Below are 22534 nucleotides of genomic sequence, written 5' to 3' on the forward strand. Positions count from 1 at the left end.
TTTTACGGCAAGGGAGCATCACCTACAACCTAGGGAGATCAAAATAATGTTAATAACGTCAGACACATGGTACTTCTAGTTCTACAGTTTTAGGATGATGATTAATCACTCGACTGTCAGGTGACTTTTTCAACCCGTTCTCTAAGTCTAGCTGACCCTGAACGACTATTCGAAACCTTACCTGGGGACCTCAGGCTATCATGTTCATAAACATGATAGAGAGTAGAGATAAACGCCGAATAGAGATTAGGCGGAATGACAGGCTGAACGCGGCCCAGTAATTGGTAATTCGAAACCCTAATACTCTAATCTGATCCTATTCCTAACCTTAAGCCAATCCCAAACAAAAGCATATTCTGAAACCCTAACCGTGACGAGAAATTAGACCAACTTCCTAATAGTAATACTAATATCATTATATATGGTCATATCACGTGATCGAGACAGTTTTTCGCCAATGTCTCGCCAGGGGAGCATTTTTACCCTTGGATATATGTCATGTATGGAGGGTGATTCGGAATCAGCGTCCAAAAATACATCGATTCATATCAACTTTTAGAAAAATTTAGAAGATAGAGTGTAGAGTTATTTTGATTGACGATGTCAACCCATCGAGATCGACGAAGATGAATGCTATAAGAATGCTAGTTCGCGCGGCGAAGTCCTCCAGTTACTACCCCTACCAGTAACTGTAACTGTAAGGGTTCCTGGGTGTGACTGACGCGGAGTAAGGTATTTTGGTTCAGTAGTTTTGCAGTACGCGTATACACATGGCTATGTGAAAGTCATGCGATTTGATATCCCCCTCCTCCCGCCGCGCCACTGGTCCGATAAACAAATAAAACAGTCATATCTTTATGGTTGATAAATAATCATTTGAAAAATAAACGCACATCAAAAAGTCAAATCTGAAGCTACCAGCATAAATGTATTCAAATTCAATCGCGTAGAAAAGGACCATAAACAAATCCGTTTTCAATTGATAATAACGGTAGAATATAACAAATTACTACTTATTATAACTAACGTTACCGTTATAACATATCTGCAAAACTAAAAACCAAAAGCTCAAATAAGGAAAAAGCAATGATAACGAGTTGCGTATAACCGGCTCCATTAATAAACCTCTGAAAAACATGTTGTAATTTAACTAAAGTGTTGGTGAAGATATTTAAAATTTAAAAGTAAAGCTTAAACTTAAGAACGAACCATCACATTCATGACACCAAAAACATTACTGAAAGTGTAACAACTATCACTATCACAAGATTCCAATACACATAACACAATGGTGTTTGTGCCATTAAATAAAATGAAAAAACGTAGTCTCGCATACGACAAACTTAGCGATTAATATTAACAATATAAAAGATAATCACAGATCTGATGGGATACAAAACAGTCTATCAGCCCAAGGACTCAATATCAATGGTAACCTCCGGCTGCTGACTCTCGAACTCGGAATGTGTAGGAATGGGATCCTCTGAGCTGTGAGGCGCTGCCGAGGAACTGTTCTCCGGGCCCCGGTCCTGCTGCCCCTCATCCATCTTCACCTCCCTCTTGTGCTCCCTGTGATCACTGTCACGTGATCGTGACCTCCTGTTCCTCTCACGTGACTTGCTCCTTCTGTCCCGGCTGGACGAGGGTCTGTCGCGTGACCTGCTTCTGGAGGAAGAGTGTCTCTTTCTTCGGTCCCGGTACTCCTTCACGTCTCGGTCATACTTACTCTCCGCGTATCTGTTGTTGTTGTTGTTGTTGTTGTAGTTATTGTTGTAGAAGTTACCACGGTAGTTGTTGAACCGCCCTCGTCCGCGGTATCTCGGGTTGTAGTTGTTGTAGGGTTTGTAATTGTTGTAGTAGCCCCGGCCGCGGTAACCACCGCCCCGTCCGCGGTAATTGCGGTTATCGTGGTAGTTAGTAGTGCGGTGATCCCTGTTCCTAGAGTCATAATCGTCGTCTGATCGGCTGCCTGTAATACAGAACTCTCAAATACCAATTCCAATACCGCGTGTTTGTAGGATACTAGTGCTACGTTTAAGAGAACCTAAAATGTTGATAGTTAAGAGGATTTAGCAGTTTTTTTAGTGACTGAAGTTAAGTATAGTCATTGAGTTAGCGTTATAGATCTATTATTAAAATAGCACAGAAATTGGATAAAGTAGCCAATCGAAGAATGATAATATTATGATAATAGAAGATGTAAGGTATGATACGTATATTATAAATAATTGGATTCAGCCAATTTACCCATGAATTGAGACTTGAAAGAGAGCCAAAAAACCATACAACCTTAAATAAAAACTAGATAAAATTGTTGTTTACCTGATTTACGAGAACGCCTTCTATTCCTTTCTCGTGAAACTGATCTACTTCTCTCTTTCACTGGAGACGAAGACCTGAAACAGGTGGGTTAAACGAAAAGCGGTTTAAAAGTTAGACTTAATAAAAAGTTAGAGGATAAAAGTTCGAACAGTTCGTAGATGATGTATCTTTAATTCAAGGTATGACAATGATGTATCCGTATTTCAAACCAACCTGCCACGTCTGGAAGAAGCTGACCTCTCTTTGGAATCGTTCGAAGAGGATCGACCTCTGTAGTTCCTGGATCGTTCTTGAGATGCATCTGAGTCAGAACCCCTCGATTTTGATCTTTTACCTTTGTCAAAATCAGTCTTAATTGCCAGATTTCTGTAGTGAGCTGCTCCTCGACCAAAGTTGGGCCCATCTGGTTTCTCGGAGGTTTCTGTTTCGTCATGTACCCGCCTGCTGGTCTTGTTTTCTTTTTCAGGACTAGGGCTTCTTGAGGCGTCCCACTTAGAAGAGCTCGCTTTGCTACCATTTTTCACCCGTCCAACATTTGTTTCCTCCTCAGGTTCCACTTCAGGATTTGATCTACCAGGATCTTCTGCCCGTTCGTCAACGTTCTCAGCCTCTCTTTCTACACTAGGGGACATTTTCTCCTTTTTCTTTCTTTTTTTCTCCTTACGTTTCCCTCCTTTACCATCATCGCTATCAGACTGTCCTGATTGTGTTGAGTTATCCTCTTCCTCATCTTTCTTCTTCTTTTTCTTTTTCCCCTTTTCAGCTTCAACTGAGGCCTCCTTTTCTGCAGACTTTTTTTCTTTTTGCAACTTTTCTTTGCAGCCTTTGCTAAGGCTTTCTTAATGATCTTCTCTTTTGCTTTTTTCTCTAGAATTTTTCTTTCTTTCTTTGAAAGTTTCAATCCCAAATCTGACATATCCGAACCGCTCTCAGACTCACTGGAGGAAGATTTTGCTCGTTTTTTCTTTTTGGGCGCTTTTTTCTTCTTTTTCTTCTTGCCAGCATCACTGTCCTCTTCTGCGTCAGAGTTCTCTTCACTTAAAAATTTGTCCATGAGCTTCATGAGTTTAGCCTTTTTCAGATCTTTCTTCGATTTTCTCGCTTTCTTTTCCGCAGCTGAGTCAGATGAATCGTCGCTGTTCTTGAATTCCTTCATCATAGCTGTTTTCAGAAGCTTCAGTTTTTCGATCTTTCTTCTCCGCTCTTTTCTAGAAGGATCGTCTGATTCTGACTCCGAAGAATCCGATTCCACCTTCTTTTGCTTCTTCTTGCTCTTCTTAGGCGGTTCCTCATCAGATGAATCTTTCTTCTTTTTCATCTTTTTCTTCCTCTTTTTCGTCATTTCTTCTTCACTAGCACTGTCGGAGCTACTCGTATCTGAACCCTTTTTCTTCTTTTTGATTTCTGGAGAGGGTTCATGAGATCCGAGTTTCGGAGTTCTGATATCTCCAGAAGACATCATCGAACTCATATCCGGAGTATGTCCGGAAAAGTCCGGCTGCTGAATCAATTCCATGGGTATTGCTGGCGGCTGTTCCATGGAAGCTTGTGCCTGCTTCATTTTCTTTTCTATTTTCAGCTCCATCTTTAGTTTTTTCATCTTACGCTTTAGTTTCTTCTTTCGCTCAGTACCGGAATCGCTTCCGTCATCTTCACTGGAAGAGGAAGCCGACGCAGCAGAGCTAGAGCTAGAAGAGTCTCGCTTCTTCATCTTCTTACGAGGAAGGCTAGGACTGCGACTCATTCTGGTAGGGGCCATCATGTGTCGAGACCGAGCAAATTCCACCTTAATAGTGCATCCTTTAACTCTTTTCTGGTCCATCAACGCAACTGCTGCCTCTGCCGCTGATCTGAAATAAGTAGAAGATCAGTTTCAACGTTTTAAATTTATTTCTTTTCAGTTTCAAATGTATTTGTTTCATTTCTCATTTGCTTCATCGAACAAATCGTATTGGCTACTGTTAAGATGGGTTTGGACTTGAATGTTCTGTCAAGGAAATGCTAGGGTTTAACGTCAGTTGCTAAGGTGGTCAGGACTTATTGTCGTGACCAACTTAACTGGCATAGCGTCGTAATTAGAGTAATTACATAATCATTAATCAAGGAGCAGAGCACAATATGAATAGTCATATCCCCCATTCTCAATAATAATATCATGCATCCTCTGTTCTAATTATACTCAGAGAGATTGTACAGCCTGTCTACAAGACACAATAGAGTGGCCCGTGATCTCGGCTATATAATTACTAATTAGCCGAGCAGCAGATGGCATACACAAATTAGGACATTTGATCAACGAGAGAAAACTTACTTTTTCTTAAACTCTATGAAAGCGTATCCAGGGGTGTAACTGCCTCCAGCGGCTCTAGACTTCGACACCACTATATTAGATATGGCCCCGAAGTTATCAAAGGCTTGTTCCACTTCTGCTTTGGTGTATCCTTCAGGTAATCCACCTACCCAAACCATGGAGCTAGGTCTTCCACTAGTCGCCTGAGGGAAGTTCGTGGTTAGGAAAAGAGGGAAAATCATTATTTGGCTTTTATAATCTGATTTCGAATGATTTTATTTTGGCTAGAAAAAGAGATGATGCAAAAGACATACGATATGATACAAATAGCAAATATCGGACAGAAATTAACCCATATATTGAAATAATAATTCTACCATTCTACTACTGGACTAAAGGGGGTGACACAGAATCAAGGACACAAACACTTTCTACAATCTACAAGTTCACGAGCATGAGCCCCTCCTCCGAGTGCAGTTACCAAATATTTCCTTGTGTTTAAGAGTGATATGGTAGAAAACAGCGAGTTGTCATTGTAGTATCTCCTTTGTTCTGCATCTCACGGGAAGACCAAATATCGTGGTCTAGAGATTTAGACTAATCTGCCGACACGTGTAGTAGACTAAACTGGAGCTACTTATTGTACACAAAACGGATGTAATCCCCCTCTTTACTCTCCATCACACCACATCAGCCAGTGTATTGCGTGTAATTTCACACTCACGCGAACAAGAGTAGTTACTCTCGTTCGTAACCATGGCCGTACAATCCTCGAATATACTTAACGAGAATCATGTCTCAGTAAAAAGGTTATCGTATAGGTAGAGGTAAGAGACAGTTATTGTGGAAACAGCAATGTGCTATCGTTGAAAAGATGTTCTTATTATGATCAGCAGCAACGAAAACCTAAAAGGTGTTATCAGTGATTTTTCAAGCAAAATAATATACCCACGGGTAAAACAGACCACTGTCCGCCGATAATTTCATCTTAGAAAGTAATGCGAAAAAATCAAGTATAGCGCATATTAGATGGGAAAATACGCAGTGAGAAACACCAATAATTTGAAGCAGATCAAGGAAATAGCTGTAAAAATAAAAATGTAGTTACCCTTAAATTTAGTGGAGGGAGAACAAACTCATCAGACTCATCATCCTTGTTTGCCCCAGGTATCCCTATATTCGTTCCCTCGCAGTTGAAGAATCCATCAGAGGACATTCCAGACATCTTGGATATGTTTTGAAAATCCTTGATGGGTGTGTTTAGTATTCTTTGTTTCATAACTTCGTACCTACTGTAATAGAAACCTTGCAATCCATCTCTTTTACCACCACTATCTGCTCTCCCTCTAGACCTTGATCTAGACTTTCTGTCAGACCTTTTCCTAGACCTAGATCTCGATTTGTCCCTCAATTTGATGGGATCAGAGGATGGGGGTTTCTGTTCACATTTAGAACTGCAAGGTACTGCTTCTGACTCTTCTGAAGCCATCTTCATTAATCTTAGGGTAATGTTAGCTGGTTTGGGAGTGGGGTCACATGACAAAATACTCTTCTGTTCTTCAGGTGGATCCATTGTCTCGGATTTTATAAATACAGATTCAGCAGGGTTTTCAATTTCTTCTTTGATTATAGGTGCACTCTCGTTCTGGTCACCACTCGTACTGGGGAGGAGTACATCTTCAATTTTTATCATTGATGCGATGTCATTCAGGTCAGCAATTGGAAGGGTAGAATTTTCTACTTTTGGAGAACTTTTAAGCGACTTGTGAGGCGATTTTGATCTGGATTTTCTTCTGGACCTTGAATTCGATATTTCTCTGAATTTCCTCTTTGAATGGGATAGTGATTTTCTCCTTGAGCGTGACCTAGATTTCTTTCTCGAACGTGATCTTGATTTCCTTTTGGAACGCGGTGGTGACTTTCTCCTAGAACGAGATCTCGACTTTTTAAATGAGATTGAAAGTGACCTTGGCTTCCTTCTTGGCCTGGATCTCGACCTGCTCCTTCTTCTGTTTCTTGACTTTGGATGTTTTCCTTTGGATCTTGATCTTCTTGATCGATACCTGTTTCTAGATACTGACCTAGACTTCCGACGAGTGCTGTTCTTTGACTTGGATCGTGATTTTGATCGCTTTCTTGATTTAGAGCAGGAACGCCTAGACTTAGACTTTGAATAAGAACACTTTTTCGACCGGGATCGTTCGCTTCGAGACATTTTTACTTTATCTTTAGACACACTTTCGTCTATCCTTGTTGAATCGTGAGAGTCTGGTTTCACGTCTGATGTGGATTCCATTTCACTTATGGTATAATTTGCTTGTATGTCACACAGAACATCCTCAGTCATCACAACAGTACAAGGTTCAGCACCATGCCCCATTTCAGTTGACAAAATGCTGTTTTCTGTTTCACAATTTGATACCGTTGGTTCGATTTTCTCTTCCTTCACAGTAATTTCTGCAGGTTCTACGTTTTCTTCCTTCACATTAAATTCTGTTGGTTCTACGTTTTCTTCCTTCACACTGAATTCTGTTGGTTCTACGGTTTCTACGTTAACAGTATCTGTTTCTGATTGTGGGAATTCGTAGTCAAAGAAGTCTTGAGGGTTCAGATTGGAGGTATCTTCAGGGTTCATATTTAATTCCTCAGATTTAAAATGTGATATTTCAGGTTTTAAATGTGTCTCTTTAGGATGAAATATTGACTCTATATGATTATGTTCTGACACTTCAGGGGTAAATTTTGATTCTTCAGGGATGCATTTTGAGTCTTCAGTGATCACATCTGAGCTGACAACAACTACAACAGATGAATCGACATCAACAAAACTATCAGCAGCTGCACCAACACCACAGAAGGGATCAGATGTGGAGGAGTCACAAACTGCGGGTACAACTCGATCTTCCACAATACTATTCATCAATCGACACGGACCTCTCTGAGATTCATCTCTGATATTAGTTCGTTTGATAAGCATGCTTTTCAAGCTCACAAATACAGTCTTTTTCGGGCATGGAACAAACGAGTATTCAAGTTCCAGTGTTGCATTCGATTTGAAGCTTTCGTTAGAATCTTCATCCTGCGGCTCGGCCGGACCAAGGCTCATGGTTTGATTACAGTCAAGAGTCACAGAAGAGAGAGAATGGGTTACATGTAGCATGGCATTACATAACAAAAGACAATGTGTGAGAGTGAGAGAGAGAGAGACTGCTTCTAGCCTACACTAGCCCGCTATATCACAAGCCCCATTACGTCCTTAAATCTAGCAACAAGTGTGTGGTGTACAGAGGGTGTAAGAAGGGAGAGAGAGCCCAGTCACCGATTATAAAACATCTGTGAGAGTCGTTGTAAAGTAACTTGCAGGGGTGAGGGCACCTGTAATACAATTGTGCCCCTAATTATCCCTAAATTCTGCACGATAAGTATAAGAACGAGCGTGCTTAACATGGCCAAGGTTTAACAACTTGGCACGGTTTGGGATGAGGGGCGCCGCGCGCTACATTTACAAACAATAAATATTGCAAGTTGTTGCCACGTTGTCCGGAACAAAATTTCCGGCCAAAAGATCTAGAGCAAACAATGAAATTATCAACTATGCATCTTGATAAAACTGCAACTAAAAGTGTTTGAGTACGACTTGGGAGGTTTAAATTGCCAAAAACTTCCATAATTATGAAAGTGATAAGAAACTGTCCTTATATTAATGCTTTTCATTCATACAAAGTTAAAACAAATTCTTCTTGTAGTGTATCCTGGGTTTAGACAGGATATGCCCGCTTAAAATGTGAATTGTGCATGTTACTGTTTCAGCTTTGTGTCAGAGCCCCACCTCAAAATTATAGAAAAATTGAAAGTTAGCATACAGTTGGCCTGGGTTGCAACGCGATAATTTCCGTTGAAGGTTTTGGACATGATGGCAAAAACTTGCAAAAAACTTGTGTGCAAAAAGGTATCATCTATCGCACTAAGATTCAAGTATTACGTTGAAAGCAAATTGAATGAATAATAAGTTTTTAGGAGAATTGTTAACAAATATATATGTTAAACGAATATCACTTAACTTTGAGTATGTAAGAATTTAAATCATTTTAGGAGTAACCAATTTAGTGGCACAAATACGAAAATGCACCAATGCAGCATGCACCAAATAAACCATTACCAAAGGGAGAAAATCCTAAATTCATCAAAACGAAATTCACTATCATTACAGATAATACTTAACGACAAGAAAAACCAAAAAAAAATTGAATCAAGTCTTTGTTGATATTTACTCTGATCTGCAAGGGAACGAAGACATAAATATTTTTTAACTCGATTATGTGAAATCAATTCAATCTTCAAGATTGGTACCAGAGGTTTCCGACAAAGACTTGGGAAACTTTTAAAACTGAATTTAGAAATAGAATAAATCAATTCAAAGCGTTATGAAACTTGTAGATTAGCCTTATACAGTATTTAAGTAAACCCCATATTTATTACGTCCCGATTTACTGGAAACCCCGATTTACCGCTGGTTTTTCCTTCCCTTAAGTCCGTAGTAAATAGGGTTTTTACTATACATTATACATATATCTCTACTATAATTCAGAGAATTATTTCTGCTGTACGACCGCCCACGTGCAAATTAGATGAGAAATAGGAAGTTATATGGTAACCGTAGTAACGAGGGTTGTTACACGCACGTGCACGTGCATGAAAGATTGTTATCGGTTTGTGGTAATTACGTTGTGTTCACTGTTCAGTGCGAACTACATTTTAATGGGCTGTAATTTGTAATTATTCGGTTGTGACGGATATTTTTTGATGCGATAAAAACGAACTACCAAAGAATACTATTACCTTTCTCCATGTGATCACGGGCTTTCTAGTATTATATAATATATCTAGAATAAGCTTTAAAGTCAAATTCTAATCTTGGGCGAAAACTTTAAAACAAAGGAAAATTTAAAATAAATAGCGCACTCTAATCAAAACTCGTCCCGAATGAACACAAAATTATGCAATGATATCGCTAGTAAATATTATTAGCAAAAGAGAAAAGTCAAAATTATATAGCTCTCGATAGTAACAATTAAAGTAGTATTTGAGGAGACAAAAAAGGGATAACATGGCAGAATATAACATGAATATAACACTGTAACATCCTACAGAAATTGGAGCACTAATTAGTGGTTTGGAAAAGAGAAAAGGAGGGACATTCTGTCTATAAATAAATAAGGGTAAAATTACAAAGTGGCAGGTATTGAGGAGAGGGAAAGAGAGAGAGAGAGAGAGAGAGAGAGAGAGAGAGAGAGAGAGAGAGAGAGAGAGAGAGAGAGAGAGAGAGAGAGAGGGGGAGAGAGAGAGAGAGAGAGAGAGAGAGAGAGAGAGAGAGGGGAGAGAGAGAGAGAGAGAGAGAGAGAGAGAGAGAGAGAGAGAGAGAGAGGGGAGAGAGAGAGGAGAGAGAGAGAGAGAGAGAGAGAGAGAGAGAGAGAGAGAGAGAGAGAGAGAGAGAGAGAGAGAGAGAGAGAGAGAGAGAGAGAGAGAGAGAGAGAGAGAGAGAGAGAGAGAGAGAGAGAGAGAGAGAGAGAGAGAGAGAGAGAGAGAGAGAGAGAGAGAGAGAGGGGACACGATATTGGAGTACATGTTTCAGTAATTTGCTTTTTTTGCCACCCAGTTGCTGCGGTAACCATCAATGATCAGACGATTCGAATTATCAATGAGACATATTTATAGTGAGACATACTTATAAATAGCAGTATTTGGTGAGATCATCAACTATAGATACCTCTCCTTCAAGATATTGAACTAAGAGAGTTAGATACAGTCAAACTACCAGTTTACACTCTACAGAATGCTCTACACTGCAGTTATAGTTAAAGATAAGTCAAACTACCACTTTACCAGATAACTACCCTGCAGAATGCTCTACACTGCAGTTATAGTTAAAGATACAGTCAAACTACCAGTTTACCAGATAACTACCCTGCAGAATGCTCTACACTGCAGTTATAGTTAAAGATACAGTCAAACTACCAGTTTACCAGATAACTACCCTGCAGAATGCTCTACACTGCAGTTATAGTTAAAGATACAGTCAAACTACCAGTTTACCAGATAACTACCCTGCAGAATGCTCTACACTGCAGTTATAGTTAAAGATACAGTCAAACTACCAGTTTACCAGATAACTACCCTGCAGACTGCTCTACACTGCAGTTATAGTTAAAGATACAGTCAAACTACCAGTTTACCAGATAACTACCCTACAGAATGCTCTACACTGCAGTTATAGTTAAAGATACAGTCAAACTACCAGTTTACCACTCTACAGAATGCTCTACACTGCAGTTATAGTTAAAGATAAGTCAAACTACCAGTTTACCAGATAACTACCCTGCAGAATGCTCTACACTGCAGTTATAGTTAAAGATACAGTCAAACTACCAGTTTACCAGATAACTACCCCGCAGAATGCTCTACACTGCAGTTATAGTTAAAGATACAGTCAAACTACCAGTTTACCAGATAACTACCCTGCAGAATGCTCTACACTGCAGTTATAGTTAAAGATACAGTCAAACTACCAGTTTACCAGATAACTACCCTGCAGAATGCTCTACACTGCAGTTATAGTTAAAGATACAGTCAAACTACCAGTTTACCAGATAACTACCCCTAAATTTATGGCAGATATCTAGAGATTGTTCGTATAAAACCAAGAGCTAATTCGCCTGGAATACTGTAACGATGTACACCAGTCCCCGTGGTGCCTTAATAGTGAACACTGATGGACGATGGTGGCCGTTCTAATTAAAAAGGAACTAACATCCTCAATACATCTCTAACTAACATCCTCCTCGCTATTTATCTGGCAAGGTATCATAAACGTGGTTCTATGAGTGTCCCCATCAACTGTACTGTATTTTATTACTTGTTTTAGTTCGGGCTATACAAACAGTCATATGGTTACAATGTAACTGGGTAATTACAGGAGTCGAGGGTACAGTTACGATCGGGTCAGCGACGGTTAAGGAAGTATACTTCATACTTCCTTCGCTGCAATGTGCATTTGCCCATTCAACACTTAATCACGTTCCCGATCATTCGGCTGAGTTACCGGGGAGGCCGAGGTTGCATCGAAAATATTTGGCTCACTCCAGCTCCCTAGGTGACGCTGTGATTCGAACCACCAATTTGTGGATTGAAAGACAATTAACTTTTAAGAAGCGCTCAGTAAGACATTCACAAAATATTTAAAAAGGCACTATACTAGCCAGCTAGCTTTATCTTTACTAATTACTAGCTAAAACAATTGTCAAATATCTTAAGTTAAGTGTAGGAGGTAAGCTAGGTTTATGCCTATGTTAACAACCACAATTTCCCAATGTTGTTTTTATAAAAGACAAATTGCTAGGAACTTAACGGTAATAGAAGATAATTATCCTGGTCAGTGTAAACTGTAAAGTATATGGCAACTTTGAAGACGACCACCTATACTTAAACTTGAAGATTACTTTAACAACATTTTATCAATCACAACTTTATCTTAATATTCTCTGAATCTGGTGATATAATCTGGTGGTACAATCTGGTGGTACAATCTGGTGGTACAATCTGGTGGTACAATCTGGTGGTACAATCTGGTGGTACAATCTGGTGGTACAATCTGGTGGTACAATCTGGTGGTACAATCTGGTGGTACAATCTGGTGGTACAATCTGGTGGTACAATCTGGTGATACAATCTGGTGGTACAATCTGGTGGTACAATCTGGTGGTACAATCTGGTGGTACAATCTGGTGGTACAATCTGGTGGTACACAAGATCTTACTTATCACCAGATTCAAAGAAACCAACAAAATGGAGTACATAGCGGAAAAGAATTTATTTAATCTCTACACCAGACGAAACGAACAGAATCCTGCAGAAATGATGGCTGCAGGAGCCGGAGCAGTTACTAGAAAGAGGAAGTGAAGTTAAACGGTGATGACCCTGACCGTTATTATATATATATATATTAGTTCCGCAGAAAATAAAATACTCTGTAGTTTGGTGTTTACGGTTGAACAGTTAAGCTGGATAAGACAGGGTGCATTGCTATAATACGGGTTGATGGTGCGGACCCACTCATTTCTTATCGATCCTGGAAACTGGACAAGAAATGTGAAAGCCGGAATGAGATAATACAATTATTGACGATATCTATATATGTAGGATACTAATATTAGACATGAGTTTATCGGGAGCGTCCACTGAGATCAGATCAGATTTCTGGCGAAGACGGAATAATAAAGACGGAATAGTAAAACGGTATTTGATATAGAGCTAACGTACCTTAGTTCCTTATTACGCGTAATTTGAACCATCATAGTAAAGTCTACATCTAGATCTAGACCAAGGCACTTCATTCAAATATAGAAATATCTCAAAGATAAAAGAGCGGCCGCCAAATGGTAACATTCTTCCTGGCATAATGGGGCATAATATAACTACATGCAAAAACAAATACAAGAGTAGCAGTACTGTGTATACTGAGGTGAAGGAAGTCACGTTAAAATAACAAAAAAGTCAACGGAAAAACCACAATTTTGCCAAAATTCCCACCATCAATGGAAATCCTGGATTTGTACTACTGGGCCATTTACCACAGCAAGAAATATTGATCCTAGCCGAAATTACAGCTGTTTAAAGGGCAATGGCTGATTTCCCAACAATTTCTGGGAGAAGGTCGCATTAAAATACCTTGTTACCACAAATACAGACGCCAGAAAGTTTTGGTAACAAAGATATAAATTTAGAGGTTGACAAAACTACGAAGACTGTGCGGAATTGCTCTAATCTTCCACCTTAAATGTGAGAAGTACCGTACACAAGGACACAAAATCACATACTGATCAGCCACAATCGGTTTAAGTTAAGTGAATCTGTGTGGTTGATGATTTTATCGATACCTCAAGTAATTTATACAATAAGACAAACGTGACTGGTAGGTGTGATAGTCCACATCTCGCATTATGAGGGCCTAAGCGCTACTTTATCTACAGTCTGCCAACACACAGTAATTACTAATTATTAGTACAAAACATATATCTTTGTTATCTTTTTCAGAGACAGTTTTAATGACAATGGACCCGAGAGCTGCCAAATTCTAAACAATTGATACTGGTCGTGATCGTCTGTTGTCGCTAAAGCTGTTTAAGAGAAGAGAACAAACACATATTTTAAGAAATAATTATAATGTACCATTATGTAACATTATGTACCACTATGTACCATTATGTACCATTATGTTCCATTATGTACCATAATGTACCATTATGTACCATAATGAACCATAATGTACCATAATGAACCATAATGTACCATTATGTACCATTATGTACCATATAATAATGTACCATAATGTACAATAATGTACAATAATGTACCATAATGTACCATTCAGTCTGTGCCAGCGGATAAATCCTTCCTTTGGTAGAGAACAAGGCTAACGGTACGTGTGTAATAATTGTCTTGAGACTACAAAACAAAGCAAGAAAATGGAAAAATGCTATGAGGCAAAGTTACAAATATTATGAGGGAAGATACTGATGTTATGAGGACACGTAAAGTCGTGAGGAGAGGTAGATAATGGAATAAAATAGTACGCACAACTCGGAAGGGGGAATGATAACAGCAAATGGTAAATTGAGTAGATAGTGAGGCTAGGGGAGCCGGGAGGGCGTGTAGGATTACAGGACAGTAAGGGTGAAGAGTACGTGGCAACACTAAGGCAATGCAATCCTGAGGATCGCTTACCTTTACGATATTAATTTAAAATTCAAGATATGTCTCATTTTCAAGAATAAGCACGGCCTGTGAATATTTTGTGGAAACGGAACGAAACTGGCTGAAGTGGGTCGGTTGAATAAAATTCGATCATATGCTTACTATTAGATTAAGAGGTATGGATATCAAAGCAATAGCCGTTTCAATACCACAAAACTCAATATATATAATAGCTTTATTCACAGTTTTGCATCAATTATCGTTGTGTTACGGCGTTTTTGTGGTCCTCTTAAAGTAAATTGGATAATGATTTCATGATTCCTTGTGAGACGGAGATTTCAGATTTACTTAATCTTTACTATAATTCAGAAAATTCTTTTTGTCTGTACACTGTACGACCGCCCACGTGCAAATCAGACGAGAAATATGAAGTTAGGTATAAAAAAAGTTGCATAGCAACGGTGTTTGAATGAGCACGTGCACAATTACGTTGTGTGTTTAAAGTGTTTAACATTTAAATCGGCCGTATCTTCGGTTGGGATGGATATCTTTTGACGCGATTAAAACTTTCTTTCAAATAATACTACTTATACAAGCTTCATCCCTGTTACCACGGGCTTTCTAGTATATATATAATACAAAGAAAACTCCATAATACGGACGTGAGGTGAGTTAGGACTCCTCAATAACTACATTCAATACATTCCTTCTGGCAGTAATGCACGCCGGTTCATTTTTCGCCAACCGGCGGCGGCGTGCCCAAAATGGCCCGGCGTGGCGGCGTTCGGCGGCGTGGAACATAATTTTGTCAAAATTTAATTTCCAGGCCCACAAAAATTGCGCATGAAATAATAGTGTAATACAAGTATGGTTTTTACAGCATTTATGGCGAAAACGTCGCGTGGCTGAATGTGATTGTGATGATGAATGTAACGAAGTGGCCTCATAGCAGCGAGTAGCCCCATAAAATACGACATCCACCCGCTGAACTACAATTATCAATGCTACCATCAGAAAACTCTAGTTTGTACTTTCATGAGTATAATGACTTTAAGTGTTACAATACCTGGAATCAATGTTATTGTAATGTGACCTAATCACTGTTATTGTAATATGACCTAATTTTGTTAATTCCTAATTCCTATTAAGTTTCAATAAATAGGAATGTTCATATTAAACGGCTAATACAAGAAAAAGGTCTTCCTTTTGTTAAAAGAAACATTATTCAGTCTACTCAGTTACATTCAGGATGACTTCACATTGTCCCAATTATATTTAAGAAAAATCAAATTCTAAACAATGTCGTTTGACAATTTGGATCTCCTAGATAGAGTTCAAAATCAACCCCGACTGGCTCCATACTCTTTCTATTTCAGAACTAGTAGCTGGTATGCAGTGAATGATTCGAAAAATCTTACTAAGAATGGGAAAAGTAGCAACAAAAATTTGCTTTGAAATTTTTTTAAATTTTCACGCTACGCCGACTTCGGAGGTATCGGCGTGGCGGCGTGTGAAAATGTGCCGGCGCGGCGGCGTCCGGCGGCGGCGTGCATCACTGCCTTCTGGAACGTCCTCAATAAATGTAATAGATTTGTAGTGATTGTAATTAGACAAGACACTTGACCACAAGAGGAGAATTGATCCTAACCGAAGTTATACAAAGGGCAGCGTATAACTAGGAAATATTTGCATAAAAACAATATTACAACAGACAGAGACATTTTTTGGTAGCAAATAAAGAGTTTTTCAAGTAACAAATACAGAAAGTTTTAACAAATACAGAAAGTATTAACAAATGGACAACTACAGAAGATTATGGTAAAATTGACATGGTAAGATTGAAAAAAAGCGAAGACTGTGCGGAAACTCTAACATTTTTCAACCTAATCCTCTCAAACCACGAAAACTTACGCACAGTCCACGTATTACATGATAGTTTCTGCGTCAGTTTCGACCACAAAGGACGAGACACGTTGAGACTTTAACAATCTTGACATTGTTAAAACTGTTGCAGAAAAAAGAAAAGAAACGTAAATTTGAATCAAGAAACAATGAAAACCTTCCCCACATCGCATACAAACCACTAACTAAAACAACAATAACTCTAACTTTTATACAGCGACTTATTTCTAAAGAAACACATAATATGTAACTAGAGCTCACTCTCAGAGTTTCTGCAGACGGCATACTAAGAGCCTCTTAAAACATGTGCCATTCACGATCAGTGAGAGTGTACCACATTACTCCCTTAGTGGTCCTTCACATATTAGGTAACCACTTTTCAGTCAATGTGTCACGTGAGTGTTTGAGTTACGTCAAGAGGCTATGTAAAGGTTTATAATTCTTCTCTGACGATGTAATTGGGACGTCTATTCAGGCATGTAGTCGAAACTTTCCTTGAAAGGTAACAAACCTAGGAGGATTGGTGAGCAAAAAATGTATTATAATTATCATAATTATGTGGAAAAGAGAGGAATGCTTCCAGTATTGAATTGAATATGTCTAATTAATATTGAGTCCCGATAAAGAGGATGGACAATGTTCTGAAAAGTACGGATGAGCATTAAGACAGAATTGGCTAGATTCCAGATCATCAATATGAAAGTTTAGGACATGGCAGTTGCTCTTCGATCTACCTAATCGGACTTTATATTTACTAGCAGGAACCCGTCTAACCCTAAAGTGGTGTCAAGACTCGAGAGACTAAAATAATTATTACCTATTTAATTCGCGTTTTTGACACCACTTGGGAGTCCAAATTTTGGGCACTAAAATTATTATTCCTTGGCCAATTTTTTATTTTTTCATGCTGATTTGAAGGCCATTAAAGCATTTAACCCAGTCAAAAAAGTTTCAGTTGTATATCTTTTACGGTTTTTGCGGAAAGTTGCGTTAAAGTTGATGCCGTGGTGTCAGTAAAATGGCACAGATATATATATATTTCATGGCTGGACTTCTACACAATAAAAGAAAGCGGTTGTGATTAGATCTTCGAAAGTCTTTGCATCGTTTATTTACATCAATTCTCAAATTATTTGTTATATAATAGTGTTGAAAGTATTAAAACGTCTCGCTTTATCGTCTCGCTTTATCGTCTCGCTTTATATATAGTAAGATTGGAACGGACATTAATTGGACGCTGAAGGCCCTAGCGTTCATTTTAATTTCCGTTGAAATAAAGTCCGATAAGGTAGTTAAATTAAATACTGGTTATGAATGCCGTCGAGCGTTCATTTCAATATCCGTTTAAAATTATGTCCGTTCACGCAATGCCCGGTCAAATGAAGTCCGATAAGGTATTTTAAATTGAAATTGGTTTTTTTTAAATAAGTAGTCGAAACGCTAGAAATAAACCGAATGATAATATACGAGAAATAAAAGAGAACTAATCTTATAATTAGTGCCAGTGCCCAGTATGTTTAATAAACAATAAACACGTGCGCGTGGGGTGATAAAACAATGTTAAACTGATTAATAGCGAGGTAAATTTTCCGCCAGCATACAACTTTTTTGAGGTGAAACGGTCAATTAATAGATGATGTTGTAATTATTAATTAATAAAATAATAATAATAAAATTTGGTAGCTTAAACACAAACTCTAAGCCCAGTGGATAAACCACAAAACTTATGCTCTATTGTGTGAAACAAAGATACTAGATCAATTATAAGAAATGTGAAGAACAATTCTTTGTATTTGTAACGTAATGTTGTGGCCTTGTGCTTCAAATAAAGTGTCTAGCTTTAGCCCGTAGATACTTTTACCATGATATTACGATGAAAAAAAAGGAAACTAAAAATGGTTCCCAGGTAAAATAGGCCTAGGATTACACAAAGAATGAACAAATAGTATGAACAATGAACATTATATTACTCACTAACTGATAATACTTGATTTTAAAAATATTTGATAAATTAGTTGTCAGAATAAGAAGAGAGTTCAGCAAATGTAAAGTGAGGATAATATAAATTATTAACTTCTTCATGTGATGTAAGACAGTAAGTAGAAGTGATATAATTGTTGCACATTAACTGTGATACATTTTCACCAGGGTTAGCTGACTGGATTTGTCCCGAATGACGGGTTTGAGTAGCTGTAAATCTCAGAATTTTGATTATCCCAAAACACAAAAGGCGAGGTGGATACTAAAATCGGGCTATTTTAGGCGGAAGCTCATTCTTTTACAAATTCAAATCGTTAACATACTTTTTCAAGTGGGGTTTCAATAATACAAATAATCACATAACGACAACATTCAACAATAGCACAATATGATATTAACAAGTATCATACTGTATTTACTAATGACTATGGGAGCACGTGTGCTATATTATGAAGAAAGGAGTCAAATTATAAGGAGGTTTAGAACGATTATAATATTCAATATTATCAACCAATATTATAATATTTGTTGAGCGTAAATTCGATGAGGTTGTTCAAAGGTTAATAATTATTAAACATGACATACAATTATTATCTGAAACTTGTTTAATTTCGGTAGACACACACAAATGACAAGCGGTGACTTTCAGGAGGGCATCAAGACGCAATTTTCCTAATGCAAACATATTGAATACACAGTGCACACCGTAACAAACAACACAGAACAGAGCGAACATTTTAGCAATTAGAATACAATAGGTATATAATAATCTTGTACACGACTCTGGAGAGCCAAACATTTAGCACTTTTATTGTTCTTATCAATAAGCTTCAAAATACCGAATAATATGTAGAACAATCGAGAAAAAAAGGAACAAACCATGATGTCAGCAAGACTGGGAGGAGTAATTGTGCAGATCCAAGGATTTGTTTCTTCTCAGTTCATGAAATCTACACGAAGAGATTGTTAAGTCGGTTGTATCATTATTTGTTCCTGAAATAAACCAATTTTTATCAAATGTCACAACAAAAATAAACCAATGGTGCTAATATACTGTATAACGTTATCCAGTAGATTTCACGGGTAAAACAAAGTTTGCTAAACGATCATCAATACTAGGGTCTACGTAGTGGCATTTTAAGCCAAAATTATTCAAAATTATGCCTTTCAAAATGTATAATCACGTAATACCATGATGTTACCAGTTAAAGTTACAGTCCTTTGTTAATATGTATATGAGCTATTGTTGCGCAACAAGTCACTTTCTACAATTGAATCATTGTTTAACAATAGGTAACACCACGATATAACGACACCATACGATTGTAGGAACAGTAAAAACAATAACTTGCCGAGTGTAATTGGTAGAATATTAAAATCTAATAATTAAATGATCAATATTCAACAATAACTATGTAATGAACGATATAAATAAACGTGAATATGATAAAAGTAACATAATAAACATACCGAACTCGTCTTCAAAGATGCTCTAGATTTTAAAAGTATTACAGTTTTACCATATTTTAGCTTCAAATATTCTGCAGTCATATAAAGGCCACCTGGCATTCTAGCATCACATTTTACAATAAGAGAGACCTGAAAGAGTAATTATACTAAATAAAATCATCCTAAGAACGGGGACGTAGCCGAATGGAGAGTAAACACATGCACTGCAAGGCATACTGAGGTGAATAGCAAAATAGCAAAATACCACGTAGTTGTTAAAATACAACATCCACCCCAAACGAGTCCATAGCTCCTTTAAAGGCATGATTCCTGCTATTGTATCAAGTATGTATTTCGTATTTAGTATGCTATTTCAAGAATCACGTCAATGGGCTCAACATGTCCAAAATACTATGCTATTTTTTATACTAACTGTAAAATAAATGCTTCAATTGTATAACGTATTTCAATATGATACCTAGCCTAGAGGATAAACCTCCGTTTTCTCCGAGACCACGGACCACCTCATTTTAATATATCCCCAAAGACGATGAGGCTCCACTTTTGAGTTCATCTGTATTCTGTATGCTCAATTTCTGGATTTTAGACATCTTACATGAAGTCATTCTGAAGAAGTTTGCTCTCACCAACTTTATACTTAATCAGGGCTCAGCGATATTATTCGTCAAAGAGAGTCAGAAAGCACCTTTTCCAGCTGATTTAGCAGTAATGTCATTATTTCCCTTACATCACCACCTTTTCCAGCTGATTTAGCAGTAATATTATTATTTCCACCCCACTCCTCAGCTTCATATTGGTTGGTTGATTTGTCTCTGCAACACCAATAACATGTCCGAAAATTCTAAATTTCTAGTTTACATCAAGTTTTAAAGCACATCTGGTAGCTGTTTCCAAAGTCCATAAAAGGAAATAATATTAGATCTAGGTACTGCTCGCTCCAATAATTCGGTTAAACACTTCTTTTCCACTGGGATTTGGAAAGATTCCAAGAGCTGACAAGCATCTGATAATGATTCATGGGTAAATGTATATTTTAGCATCGGGCACAGTAAAAATGAGGCAAATTTGACTTAGGTTGATTAAAAAAGGAGCGAGTTAAATGATAGCTCGATGCAGCCTGTGAACCGTTCTAATATAATAATATTATAATGATACAGCCTGTATTATAAAATTGATAACAGGAAACTCAACATACCTGTATTGCTGCATGTAGAATGTAGATACTTAATATAAAGAGAGCTTTTAAGGGATCAAGAGTGCTGCATGTAGATATATAGAGGGCCTTTAAGGGAGTCGATCACCAACTTAGGAATTGAGTGGTGCTGAGCGCTCGTCTTGAACCTGTTCCTTCATCTCACCTGGGGATTAAGAGATTGTAAATCAACCGCAGAGCATTAGAATGCTGTTAGCAGTACACAAGTTTGGACGGCTTGTAACCTAGGAATCAGTACTAGCTGTGTAGGGCCGGCTTTAACTTATACTTGGAGTCATTTCAAAATTTATTTATGTCATTTATGGATGCCTAAAGCAACTGCAGGAGGTTTTTAATAATGTATACTAATAAGAATAATCCCAAAATGTGTGTCTGTGCGTGTGTAAACTGTAATTTCCGAACGACTTAATCAAGAAAACGGTAAGAGTTATGGGAGTGCTTTTTTCGGTATAGTTTAGACAAATCTCTGACGAAGCCAATAAGCAAAGCTTTTCTAAATCGGCCGGTGATGATTGGTTTAATTGATGGTTTTGTACCCCATGTACTAAAGTGTCTCACTTTTTCTCACACTATCTCTCCCCATTTACAGCTCCCCTAATTAGAGCTCTGATATATAATTAAGTAATTTGGCAGTAGAGCCAGTGAAGAAGCCGCAAGATTGCCTATTAAGTATTACTATTCGATAAGTGTTGGGCGCTCAGAATTAAATTGACTATACTGCAGCCGTTTTCGACTGGGCGAGATCATGCTTTTGCACCGTTTATAGTTATTCAACTGCGATAGCGAAGGCACGGGTTAAACTAGTATCGATATAATATCACATATGTTTAATGTTTTTAAATATTTAAATCGAATTATAATTGTACACACATCTAGATATTTGAAGTGAAATTTACGAACCTTTTCTGCACTAGAAACAGAATTATCGGCTGTATGAACGGCTTCTGTTGTATCCAGACGGAATTGCCTGAAGACTGTGCTGACTGATCGGCGATCACGTAGATAGATTAGATTGTATGGAGATGTATGGAGATCAAAGATGCAAGCACCTGCGGGTATAAAAACGATAGCACCTCCTGAAATAATGCTTGAGGGGAAGTTCCTGCATTGACGCTAGTTTCAATGTTGGCGCCATATTTAATTACTATACAAGACCAAGAGTGCAAGAAAACAGCAAATAAAGCGACTAATAAGTCGAGCTTGAATCCGAACTGACTGTTAGAGCGCTCGATTTTGCTGCTCGTTTTGAAATTACTTTGTACTCAGCACTAGCAATAGTATAATGCGCGTCTTTTAATCGATCTTATTTATCATAATTAAGATTAACTTGTTTGTATGAAAAGCATCAATAGTTATTTGTTTTATTTGTTGTCTTATTCATTATTTATTTGCTCAGTCACTAATTTTCCACAGTAGCGTGAGTAGCTTTTGTTTTGTCGTGGTGCCTTGAAAGTAATTTCGAACTATTCTCTGTTCAACTTTTGTAATTTGTCATAATATGTTAACTTAGTGCAGAATCAAGCAAGCCAAGTTCTAAAATTCTTCTATACCTATGAAATTGAATATACTTTATGTTTATTGTTTGTATGAAGATATTGTAGGTTTAC

At 37.8% G+C, this 22534-nt stretch overlaps 3 protein-coding genes across 9 annotated transcripts in view; all 3 read right to left on the reverse strand.

Annotated features, from left to right (window-relative positions):
* LOC134819152 (uncharacterized) overlaps positions 1-17401 on the reverse strand; it is a 77466-nt gene extending 60065 nt beyond the window's left edge. The window contains exon 1 of the mRNA XM_063828934.1: positions 17388-17401. The gene's annotated coding sequence lies outside the window, so the exon portion shown is untranslated. The remainder of the gene's footprint in view (positions 1-17387) is intronic.
* Positions 853-22137, reverse strand: LOC134819151 (axoneme-associated protein mst101(2)-like). Of its 7 annotated transcripts, XM_063828931.1 has the most exons (10): positions 21828-22105; positions 20910-21072; positions 20450-20717; positions 20172-20399; positions 19715-19843; positions 19124-19237; positions 4634-4815; positions 2536-4172; positions 2323-2396; positions 853-1969 (listed from the first exon to the last, which is right to left on the reverse strand). In XM_063828931.1, the coding sequence occupies exons 6-8, from the start codon at positions 19124-19126 to the stop codon at positions 2939-2941; spliced, it is 1419 nt and encodes a 472-aa protein (XP_063685001.1). In that variant the 5' UTR covers positions 19127-19237; positions 19715-19843; positions 20172-20399; positions 20450-20717; positions 20910-21072; positions 21828-22105; the 3' UTR covers positions 853-1969; positions 2323-2396; positions 2536-2938. The 7 variants fall into 7 exon arrangements, with proteins under 7 accessions (XP_063685001.1, XP_063684999.1, XP_063685000.1 ...); XM_063828929.1 differs by having other exon boundaries at positions 20172-20717; positions 21828-22137; XM_063828930.1 differs by having other exon boundaries at positions 20190-20717; positions 21828-22106.
* On the reverse strand, positions 1407-2839 carry LOC134820162 (putative uncharacterized protein DDB_G0282129). Its single transcript, XM_063830383.1, has 2 exons — positions 2536-2839; positions 1407-1969 (listed from the first exon to the last, which is right to left on the reverse strand). Exons 1-2 carry the CDS (start codon positions 2837-2839, stop codon positions 1407-1409), a joined length of 867 nt encoding a protein of 288 aa, XP_063686453.1.
* Positions 22138-22534: the final 397 nt, after the last annotated feature.

Source organism: Bolinopsis microptera, chromosome 8, assembly GCF_026151205.1.
Source record: "Bolinopsis microptera isolate Bmic1 chromosome 8, MBARI_Bmic_1.0, whole genome shotgun sequence".
NCBI lineage: Eukaryota > Metazoa > Ctenophora > Tentaculata > Lobata > Bolinopsidae > Bolinopsis > Bolinopsis microptera.

What these genes read in the sequence shown, in the direction of transcription:
- LOC134820162 (XM_063830383.1), bottom strand. Translation starts at nt 2,839, where the DNA reads ATGGTAGCAAAGCGAGCTCTTCTAAGTGGGACGCCTCAAGAAGCCCTA. An exon ending in GCTTCTTCCAGACGTGGCAG is followed by an intron (nt 1,970 to 2,535) that starts GTTGGTTTGAAA and finishes TCTGTATTACAG; the next exon opens with GCAGCCGATCAGACGACGAT.
- LOC134819151 (XM_063828926.1), bottom strand. Translation starts at nt 7,772, where the DNA reads ATGCTACATGTAACCCATTCTCTCTCTTCTGTGACTCTTGACTGTAAT. An exon ending in TCCCTCCACTAAATTTAAGG is followed by an intron (nt 4,816 to 5,720) that starts GTAACTACATTT and finishes AACTTCCCTCAG; the next exon opens with GCGACTAGTGGAAGACCTAG. An exon ending in TTCATAGAGTTTAAGAAAAA is followed by an intron (nt 4,173 to 4,633) that starts GTAAGTTTTCTC and finishes TACTTATTTCAG; the next exon opens with ATCAGCGGCAGAGGCAGCAG.